The sequence below is a fragment of the Acromyrmex echinatior genome, chromosome 2 (genome assembly GCF_024713525.1).
Source record: "Acromyrmex echinatior isolate Ae372 chromosome 2, ASM2471352v2, whole genome shotgun sequence".
NCBI classification, from domain to species: Eukaryota; Metazoa; Arthropoda; class Insecta; order Hymenoptera; family Formicidae; genus Acromyrmex; species Acromyrmex echinatior.
In genome coordinates, this window is record NC_141853.1 from 25624781 (window position 1) to 25636725 (window position 11945).

General features: G+C 33.4%; 1 protein-coding gene across 1 annotated transcript; it reads right to left on the reverse strand.

Moving 5' to 3' along the window:
* Window positions 1-252: 252 nt before the first annotated feature.
* Window positions 253-8576, reverse strand: LOC147910690 (uncharacterized). The gene is made up of 2 exons (XM_087402796.1): window positions 4153-8576; window positions 253-4079 (listed from the first exon to the last, which is right to left on the reverse strand). Exons 1-2 carry the CDS (start codon window positions 4594-4596, stop codon window positions 3963-3965), a joined length of 561 nt encoding a protein of 186 aa, XP_087258922.1. The 5' UTR covers window positions 4597-8576; the 3' UTR covers window positions 253-3962.
* Between the last annotated feature and the right edge of the window lie 3369 nt (window positions 8577-11945).

The following is an 11945-nucleotide window of genomic DNA, read 5'->3' on the forward strand; positions in this document are numbered from 1 at the left end:
CTTATGTGAAATAAATAACATTCTTTCATTAAAAACGCTACGAATTAATTCCAACACCTAATATATATACACATACATACAAAAAATTGTTATTTATCACTCTAAGAAAAAAGATACATAATCGATATCATGATCACATTATCTTTTCCTTAGCGACTAATTAAGAAAAGGCGTTCACCGTATCTAAATCCACGTTATTGTAAAAAGACTCTCTATTATCTTTGAAGTTCTATTATTGATATGTCATTTAAATGTATTCTCCAGGTTTATTCCACTAAAAAAAAATACAAATAGATGACCAGATGTATGATGCGGTAAAGTAAAATTTTATATTACATTCTGTGGCATAAAAATGTGATCAGTAACTCTTTGAAACTGAATGTATCATAAAAATAATAAAGCAATATTTTAAAAGTACATTACATTTAGTAAAATGCATTAAATTATTAATATGATGTTCAATCACCATTATTAAGAAAATACAATATTATGTAGGAAGGAAAATATTTTCATGACAATTTGCTGGAAGGTATGGTCGCAGCATGTTTCTTATACTATGACACTCTTGAGATACACGTCCACGCGTGAGCGGTTCGGCCGTCAAGCGTCGAGCGATTGTGAAGGAAAAGTAGGCAGCATTTCAGAAATCGGCTCGAAATGCGCAACTATTTCGAGCACATTCAAATACACGTATATAATTTTTGAAATTTTATAAAAAGTATAATATATTTGGAGTAATATGTTTATTAATAACGTTATTTATTAAATAAAAATTAAAAAAGGAAACAGCAGAATCGAACATAAGATCTCCAATATTCTGATTGGACGCAACGCCCGAGACCACGCTGAGTTCTTGCAGATCACCTCGACGAACGCGATACATATAGTGCACGGAAAGTCGTAAACTATTGTATATCTCATCAATGTTTACGTTTTGAAATCATTTTTGCATTTGCATATTTGCTACGTTAATGAGAAAGATACATGATTAATATAATTTAATAAAAAAAAAATGAAAGAATTTTAATTCGACAAAAATTGGAGATTTTCACATCTGTTGGAGTATTGAATATTAGTCCAAGAAACCGAAGTTGTCAAAAAAAAAACGGAGAACTGGCAACCGTGTTCGTGATTTAAAATTCTTTCAATTTCTGTTATTTCGATAGAGCGAGACAGAGAAAAAACAAACGGATAGAAGCTCCGATTGTAATCGGTGAGTTTCCGCGCGGACACGCCGAACTGGGCCCGCTAGCAAAACAATGAGTCTGTCTCTGTCCTTCTCTCTGTGATCGCTTGTTTCTAGCGACCGAAAATATTTTCTTGACGATCTCGGCCGCTTGGCGTGTATCATAAGGAGGAAAGAGACATTCTAGACAATACATAATTTTTATTAAATTATATTAATCCTTTGCCCTACGATTTAAGTTACGATGGCGCGTGCCATAATTAACAGCCTGGAACATATTGTTTATGTTTGACCTGATAGACATACCACGGCTCTCATCAATGATACTTATGTTTGGCCCGATTTTTTTATCACGAGTCTCACATGATATTAGTGAAAGAGTTAATCATATATCTTTCTCATTAATATATAATAGCAAAAATGATTTCAAAACGTGATAGTTAACGAGATATAGTTTACGATTTTCCGTGTATTTTATGTACCACGTTCATAGAGGCGGTCTGCAAAAACTCAGCGTGGTCTCGGGCGTTAGGTGCGAGATCAGAATGTTGAGGATCCTATGTTCAATCCTGCTTTTTCCTTTTTTTCTTAATTTTTTTTTAAACAAATAACGTTATAAATGAACATATTACTCCAAATATATTTTTATAAAATTATAGAAATTATATGTGTACTTTAGTGTGCTCAGAACTAGTTACATTTCGAGCCAATTTCTGAAGTGCTGCCTATTTTTCCTTTACAACCGCTCAACAGTCGACGATTGGATCACGCGCGGACGTGCATCTCAGGAGCGTCACAGTATAAGAAACATGCTGCTATCATACCTTCCAACATGAAAATTATTATGACAACATTTTAGCATGAAAATTATCATAAAAATATTTTCCTTCTTACATAATTGTTATTTTCTTAATAATAGTGATTGAACATCATATTAATAAGTATATACATTTTACTAAATATTATGTACTTTTAAAATATTTACTTTATTATTTTTATACATTACATTGATACATTCGGTTTTCTTTCAAAGATCTACTGACCACGCTTATGTGCCACAAAATGTAATATCTTTTAATATAGAATACTGATAATATCAATTTAAGACTAATAAGAGTCGATCCAGAACGAGATGCATAATTTTAAACTGGAATGATTCAACTTCAATAACTCCGTGATGTCTTCTTTATTCAACATGTGAATAAAGAAGGCATGTTGAATAAAGAAGACATCACAGAAGACTAAGGAAAGTAAAGGATTGATAATTTGCTAGAAGATACGGAGCATATTTCTTAGTGCAACGCTCCTGAGATACACATCCGCGCGCGATCCGGTGCAGCTCAGCCATCGAGCATTGAGCGGCGGCGGCGGGGGGAAAGAAGGCGATGCTTCAAAAGTCGACCCAAAATTTAACATGTATTCCAATAACTATAAGAAGAATACCGAATCACTTTAATAGATAAATAAAAAATCATTTGTATGTTGCATATAAAGGCACATATAAAAGCTTTTTGATTTGTTAATTATAAAATTATATTGACATCATCCTTATGATTATATTAATCATCCTTATAATTATATTAATCGCACTTTTGCGATTTGATTGATTATCAGAATTTTCTTTCGGATGATAATTATAAAAAAAACATTTCACAGAAAGTACTGATCGACGTAACATTATTACAGAAACATGATTTTTTTTTAGATTTTTTCTAAAGATAAATTAAAACGTTTAAAAATACACATATAATTTCAATAATTAAATAAAAATATATTTAGCCTGTAATATATGTTTGTTAACAATGTCACTTATTTAAAAAAAAAAAATTATGAAAAAAGAAAAAAGTAATTGATCATGAGATCTCTAACATTCAGATCTCGCATCTTACGCGTGAGACCACACCGAGGTCTTGCAATCATTTCTATGAACGTGGTATATAAGTCTCATGAAAAATCATAGAAATATCAATATCCCATAAATTATCGTGTTTTGAAATTATTTTTGCTATTATACATAAATTGGAGGGATATAGGATTAGCATAATTTATTAAAACTTATATGTTATCTATAATGTTCCTTCTTTTCTTAATTATACATATTGAGCGGCCGAAATTTTCCAGAAAGCATTTTCGGTCGCTAGAAACAAGCGACCGTAGAGAGATGGGGGGGGAGGTGAGGAGAGGAGAGGAGAGGAGAGGGGAGGAGAGGAGTGGAGAGGAGAGGAGAGGAGAGGAGAGGAGAGGAGAGGAGAGGAGAGGAGAGGAGAAGAGAAGAGAGGAGAGGAGAGGAGAGAAGAGAGAGAGTAGAGGAGGGGAGAGGAGAGGAGAGGAGAGGAGAGGAGAGAATATGAGAGGAGAAGAGAGGAGAGGAGAGAGAGAGTAGAGGAGGGGGGGGAGAGGGGGGAGAGAGAGAGAGAGACTCTGAAGGATAGACTCGCTGTTTCGTTCGACGAGCCCAGCTCGGCATGCGGAGTCTCACCGATTACAATTGGAGTTTCTATCCTTTTTTTGAACTTGATTGATACATCTTGCCATGGTTGTTTGGGCATTTCCTAACTTATTCAATTTCACTATTAGATCTTACCTTTATTGGTTGGGTTGTACACTTTATTTTGCCTTTGATGGCTGGATATTGTGTAAATTATCCAGATTCTCCATTACATCTTGCCTTTATTGGCTGGATTATTCATTACATTTTGCCTTTGTTGGCTGGATGCTCCATTACATCTTCCTTGGTAACTCAGTTCGAACAAAATCTAAATAGTTATTACCAAATTTAAATTTTCCTCAAAGAAATATGGTCCCACAATGTAATCATCCACAATGCCAGCCCAGACATTAAGCGACCATTGACGTTGGAACTCCTTATGTCTTTTCCAGTGTGGATTAACATCTGCATAATAATGCATATTATGCCTATTAACATCACCTCTATTGGTGAAGGTGGTTTCATCGCTGAACAGTACCTTTGCAACGAATGCTGAATCTGCTTCCACCTGGCCTTGCACCCAGTTGCAGAAAGCTAAACGTCGAGGATAATCAGTCTCTTCTAATTTTTGAAGCATGTGAATGTGATAGGGATGGAATTTTTGAGCCTTCAGGATTCGATTGGCCGTTGATTTTGGGATACCATGCCTTTTTTCTATTTCTCTTGTTGACATATGAGGATCCACAATAGCAGCTGCCACAACAGCTACAGATTTTTCTTCACTAGCACCTGATTTTCGTCGCTCTCTTTTTAGACTTCCGTTCTCAGCTCTGGTGCAAAGCCTTTTTATAGTCTTCCTATCAGGATGACGCCTGTTCGGATATTTTTCAGCATAAAAGCGCGCTGCTAGTGAATAATTATGCTCAGCTCGACCAACTTGGCGAATCATATCAACGATTTCATTAGGCGGATAATCGCCCATGATTACGGTTTACAGAAAAAAGACAAAAAAAAATCTAAAATAACCGTTAAACTACTACAAACAACAGAAATCCAAAGATCTTGTTATTGCTCGAGACAACATCAAAATTTCTTACTTTATGAAATAAACATTGAGTATAATTAGATTAAATGACAATCTGCCTTCCGCATGAAAATTAAGAATCTTCCAGTTATTCAAGTGAATAAAAGAAACTAAAACGAAACATGGGTTACATAAATAGAAATTGACAACTTTTCAGGTACTACTAAAACAAATGACAATCTGCCTTCCGCATGAAAAATAAGAATCTTTCAGTTATTCAAGTGAACAAAGGAAACTGGCTGGATGCTTAATTACATCTGGCTTTTGTTGGCATTCAGTTATTTACATGATCCAACAACTGCTGACTAATATCGGCCCTTTTCAAGGCCAATGACGTGTGAAATCCATTCGGACCTCCATGCCGTACACGTCGGTTAACACTAATGTAAATCTTTAACCCTTAACCTGTAACCCAGGGTCTACAAGACCCTGCCGCAAGTGCAAGAGCAAGTGATTTTTCCATAGGTTTTTCCACTTTCTTCAAGTAAGAAATGTATAAAAAAATTATTTTTTCCGAAATATTTAATTGGGATTTGTAGTTGAGGGTTTTAAGAAGCTTCATGAATTTCTGCAGATTTTTCAAAGCATTTTTACCGTTTAAAAAAGGCACAGGATCTAAAAGACCATGGTTTACAGATTTAAGGTGCCGAAACAAAGGGCTACGGAGTAAGGATTAATTTTCATAAAATGGTTCTTTATAACTAGTTTTCTTCATTGGGAGTTTGCTTTTATGATCACACAAAATTCAGACCCGTAAAATTTCCTCTTTCTAATTCCTTGAAATGACCTTGAAGGTCATGATCATGGTCATTAAGTAACCTCCGCCGAACCTCACAACTTTGGTGTCGAACATTTTTGCAAGAGCACATAGTTTTCAAGATGTTTGGATTTCATCTTGACATGATCTTGACATTGAGGTCACGGTCAAGGTCATATTCGGACGTAAAATTTCTTCCTCTTTCCAATTGCGGTGTGAAAAAAGGGGCGTTCCATTTGAAAATTTTGACTTGACCTTGAAATGACCTTGACGGCCATGGTAACGGTCATGGTCAAGGTCACTGTTGGATGCCCCCCTCGAAACCCTACAACTTTTGTCTAAAACTTTTTCTTCTAGGATGTGTAGTTTTCGAAATATTTGGGGTGGGCAATTAAAATGGGACACCCTGTATATATGTTATTTTATATATATGCATCAATAATTTACTAAATAAAATGTATGTAAAAGACAGAACAGTGTAATTAAAATAATTATCTTCATTTGTATTCATATGTAAATAATATGGTTCTTGTTTAGGAAGAAATTATTTCAACAAAATTGAAATAACTAATATCATATTTATTTTATTATTTTTCCTCTCAAAAGAAAAAACTTTGACCAGGGCACATTTATTGATATGGGCCTGAGTAGGTCGATAATTCAGATCATTTCTATGGTTCAGCAACGCACTTTTCATGACAGCGCCGCTGTCGGAATATCGCGAAACTAAAAACTGCTCAGTTTCACGTCAATTTCACTCGTAATATACAAACGAAATTTTTGTACACGCCTTTCTCTTATACTAAAACTCCTACCGCGTTTCTAAAAGCATAGGATTGTTCGTTTAGGTTTTCCGCAATTCGCCAGCTACTTTTTATGAACGTGCAAGATCTGAAACTCTTATATGCAACACATATTGTGATGTATTGATTACAGAAGCCGAGAACAAAACTGTAAGTCTTTAATTTTCTTTCGTTTTTCGTATTCAAATGTAGATGGCGACTTGCGTTGTTGTCGATACTTTAATTGTGGAGAAGGATTTTTCAATCCATAAACACAGTTACGAGAAAGGCGTTTTTAAAATTTAATGATAAAACAGGACTCCAGCATCCCCTTAAGCCGATTCTACATTAGTTGCAAGCCGATGTGAAGCATTGATTTCAAAATGTAAGCTTCAGATTGGCTGTCGCAACAAACTTGCAATCGGCTGCAACTAATGTAGAACTAGCTTTAAGCTGATTCTACTAGAGCGCAGCAAACATAGATATTCGCATCCACCATTTTTATTCCTTTTCCCACTCTTTGCTCTGTCTCTATTCCATCACTGAGTTGTAACGGGTTATGATTTGTATTTGCTGAAATTTTGTAGCTCCTTTCATTCCCTTTTTGCTCTAAAAATTAATTGAATATCTATCGTAATATTAATACAGGATCTAAAGAATGTCTGGCGCTTAGATTATTTTAAGGTGCCAAATATGTATGTCAATTTGAAGAAAAGGATTGAAATTTCTCATCTGCGAGGAAGTGATGTTTATTCACAAGTCATGTATTTATTTTACAGCAATACAGCAAGTTATCGACGAATATTATCCGCAGGAAATTTAAATAATCAAATACCTTTTTCTGCTCTATTGATATAGTTTACTACAACGCAACAAGGCATTTTATAAATGTTTTTGCTTTCGTTATATAATATTGGGTCATCTAAAAAGTATCCGCGGTTTTTTGTCATTAGATGGTGTTGACCATCAACACCCAATATTTCAGTTTTTTTATATCCTTCTTTTTGTCTCTTAATTTTATGGTAAAATTTCAAAGTGCAGAAATATATAAATACGAAGCTACAAGGTTTCCAATAGCTTAGAAGCTATAACCTATAACAATCGTAACGACCATAATCTTTTCAGCTCAGCGGCGGAGTGAGAACAGAGTAAAGAGTAGAGAAAGGAGTAAAAATGACGGATATGTGAATTCTCACGTTTATATAGTGCCTAATTCTACATTAGTCGCAAGCGTTGTGGTCCAATCAAAGTCGAGCTAGATTATTATTGATTGATCTGCAATACTTGCGATGCTGCGATGCGACTAATATAAAACCAGCTTTAGGGGTTCTGCTGCGCAGAATAAAAGGAACAGGGAATAGAGAACAGAGAATAAAAATTTCCTAACAAAACCTGTGTATTCCATAATATATGATTTCTGATAGGTTGAAATTCTTATTCTCTGTTTTCTGGTCCCTGTTCTTTTTATTCTGTGCAGCTCTTTATACATTTTATATACAATAGATTTTAGGGCTGCCGCAGACAAAATTTTTGTAACAGTAACCTTAAGATGTGAAATTAAGCCGATCAAAATATTGCTTTATGTCTATGTAATTTAATGGAAATGGAAATAGCAGTAGACTTATCCATAAAGCGAATTTCAACAGATTGAAATTTGCTTTATTGCGAGATTATGGATAAGTTTATTGTTATTTCCATTTCCATTGAACTATGTAGATATAAAGCAATATCCTGATTGGTTCATCAGTTTAAGTTTACATTTTAAAGTTACTGTGACCCTGGATCTACAATAGAGTTCTAAACCTTAAGTCATAAGAAATTGACCAATTATAGTCGATTAGTTTCCTCGAATTCGACTGCAATTGGTTAATTTCTTATGGCTTATAAGTCTTAAACCTATTGTAGATCCAGACTAAAGAAATCCTAAGGGCCGCGGACAATATTTTTGTAAGAACTATGGCACACAAAAAAATTAAACAGTAAAACGTAAGCAATAAGCGAATTGTCCAATCACAATAGAGTCTGTAAGGCCATAACATAAGCAGTAACGAATCCAATAATGAATGTTAATTTTCTTACTGTTTATGTCTTACTGCTTTAAGTTTTTTGTGTGCCAGAGCCTTAACAGTAATCTTAAGACGTGAACTTAAGCTGATGAGCCAATCAGGATACTGCTTTAGATTTACGTAATCTAACGGAAATATAAATAACAGTAAATTTATGTAGAAGGCGAGTTTCAACCGATTGAAATATGTCTTATTACGAGATTATGGATAAATTTACTGTAAGAGTCTCCGCACAATAAAAGGAGTAGGGAACAGAGAACAGAGAATAAGAATTTTAATCTATTAAAAATTGTGTATTCCACAATACATGATTTCTGATAGATTGAAATTTTTATTCTCTGTTCTCTGTTCCCTGTTCTTTTCAGTGCGGAGCTCCTTATATTGAGTCATCTAAAAATCCGCGGTATTTTGTCACTAGATATATGACCATCAACACACATCTAGTGACAAAAACCGCGGATACTTTTTAGATAACCCAATATTAATAGACCTAAAGCAATATCCTGATTGGTTCATCGGCTTAAGTTCATGTCTTAAGTTATTGTTAGGAAACTTTGTCTATGGTGGCCTTAAAGACCATGGTACACATCTTCCATAACGGTAACCATAAAATGTACCGTAAAAATCACAATCGAGAATTCTTTTGAACTCATAATTCTGATTGGTTAATTCTAAGCCTTAAACACAAGCCTTAAACACAATAGATACAGGCAATAGACACAAGTAACAAGGAATAACAAGTCGTTCAATCAGAGAATATAATATCGAACTTATACCCCAGAGCTCTGATTGGATGGTTAATTATTCCATTGTATTTCCCTGTTGCCTATTGCTTGTGCTCATTGTATGTTTCCAGCTTTATGATTACTGTTATGAAAAATGTGGCCTTAAAGACTACCACACAAAATTTCGTAACAATAACCGTAAAGATACATTTTCACGTGTTGCTAAAATAAGCAATTGGAGCGATAAATTTATTTCTCCAGCGGCTGAAATTTTGTAGTTTGAACAATTTCAATTACAAGCGTCAAACGTTCGCTATTGACAGTGTTGCCATACTGTGTTGACCGTGTTGCCACTGCGATATACATAACCTAATTTTATTCTTTTTTTGTGTTGCTGACCCAAATAAAGGATTTGATGCAATCAGAGTAACTTAATAACTGTTTAATTCAGCGTATACTGCAAGTGATATGTAAAAAATACGAACACCATACTAAATCTATCGCTCAAATGTCAAATTTAACACTTCTTGCCTTTTTTCATGTATAAAATTGTCGTTTTAATAGTTTTATGATATCATCACGTGATTTTTTTTGTCTAAAATGGCCAGTTAGAGTAGCTCGGAAATGCAACTTGAAACATAAACTTTAAGCCGATGTACCAATCAAGATACTGCTTTAGATCTAAGTAATTTGACGAAAATAGAAATAGCAGTAAACTTATTCATAACTCTCATCTACAATAGAGTTTAAAGCTTTAAACACAATGCGAAGAAATAGCGATAGGAATAACATGATTTCAACCTATCAGAAATCAGATACACTGGAATATATCCTTTCTGGTAGATTGAAATGTTATTCCTATCGCTATCGCTATTCTTTACATTGTGTTTAAGGCTTTAAGCCTTAAGAAATGGGTGAATGACAGTCGATTATTTCCCTCAAATTCGACTGCAATTGGTCAGTTTCTTCTGGCTTAAGTCTTAAAACACCTATTGTAGATCCGGACTAAGACAAATTTCAACCAGTTGAAATTCGCCCATTAGATTACGCAGATTTAAAGCAGTGATTGACTCCTGATTGGCTCATCGGTTTAAATTCATGTCTTAAGGTTACTGTTACCCCGGATCTACAATAGAGTTTTAAGCCTTAAGCCATAAAAAATAGACTAATCATAAACAATTATTCTTCTAGAATTCGACTGTAATTGGTCAATTTCTTATGGCTTTTTTCAAGCTTAAATCGCTCATTGTAGATCCGGACTTATAGAAATTTTGTCTGCGGAGACCCTAATGCTTAGTTCAGACTGAACGCAACAAGCGTCAAACAACGGAGCAGCAATCAATCACGAGGCAATATTTACATCGGTAAAAAATATCGCCTCGCTGATTGGTTGCTGTTTCATTGTTTGTTGCATCCAATCTGAACTAAGCATAATCCGTAAAGCCATAAGAAATTGATCAATTATTGTTGATCACTTTTCTTATATTTAACTGTAATTGATCAATTTCATAAGGTTATATAGCTTAACTCGCAACATAATAGAGCAATAATTTATATATTTATACATACAGGGTATCCTATAAATTTTTGCAAATAGATAAAGCGGACTGAACTGAATCGAAAAATTCTTTACCATTTTGTAATTTTCGATAGTTAACAAGATATTACTTACTAAATATTATCAAATATTGATCTTCGATAATTTTTTATTACGCTATAAACTTTACAAAAAAATTGCAAGAGACAAAAATTATTTATTTTCTTCTCATAGAACTCTAAGAATTTTTTCAGAATTTTTTATTAACTTTTTAGTACTGCATTTTCTTAATTCTTACCAATATGAGAAAATGATATTAAAAAATACTGAAAAAATTCTGAAAAATTCTCAGAACTTTATGAAAAGAAATAATTTTTGTCTCTCGCTGTTTTTCTACAATGTTGAGTATTTGAGTAAAAAATTATTGAAAACCAATGTTCAGCGATTTTTGATAATTAACTCGTTAATCATTGTGAAAATTACAAAATGGTAGAGAACTTTTCGATTCAGTTTAGTCCGCACTATGTACACAAAAACGATTAGCAAAAACTTACGAGACACCCTGTATATGAACATTTCTTTTATCGTTCATGAATTTTTCCTAATTTGTTTTATTTTAAAATAAGAATTACTTTTCAAAACAGTAAAAAAAACGTTATCCTTTTTATCTCCGATATTATAATAAATAAAATATCTTAGGTCCGTGATTAGGAAATATGTAAATATATGAAACTTTTAAAGTACATAAATATATTATAGTTGAGGTACAGTATTCATACCTTCTTGAACATTATCGTTTTATTAACGTTCAAAATTGGGGAATGAACTGAACTATGAAGGTAACATATGTCAAATTTATTTCAACTGCGCGAATAATGAAATTTAAAAGATAGAAGAAAGAAAAGCCTATAATATAATTAATAATTATGAAGTAAGACTATTATTAATTCGTAATGGACAAATTCAGTCGTAAAAAATGATATAAATATTTAGATATAATATCATTTTAGATAGTTGTATTGTTTTTTTTAAAGCAAATTCTACAAACACCTCATAAGATAAAAAATTTTTTCTTTCACGAAAATAACTCTATAAACACTTCGATGTTATCACGACACTGCTAGTGAAAGCTTAGTGTAAATTTGAATTTTATTTATATATTTCCATGCGCGTATTTGTAACGACGTAAGAAAAAGTAGAAAAATAAGCTGTAATGTCGAAGCACTCAGAGTTCATAGCCAGAAGTTATGTAAGAGATGTAAAGAATGTAGATACGTTTGCCATCTTATTCGTCAATTGAGATATCAAGGGTTGCTTTTTGTAGTAGCATATTAGTACTCCAAAGCGTTCAGTATAGTATTTCTTGATGACTGATAAGTA

Bases quoted from the DNA above. Each gene is read 5' to 3' on its own strand.
- LOC147910690 (XM_087402796.1), bottom strand. From the start codon at position 4,596: ATGGGCGATTATCCGCCTAATGAAATCGTTGATATGATTCGCCAAGTT. The intron at 4,080-4,152 runs GTACTGTTCAGC...ATTATTATGCAG, and splicing joins ATTCAGCATTCGTTGCAAAG to ATGTTAATCCACACTGGAAA.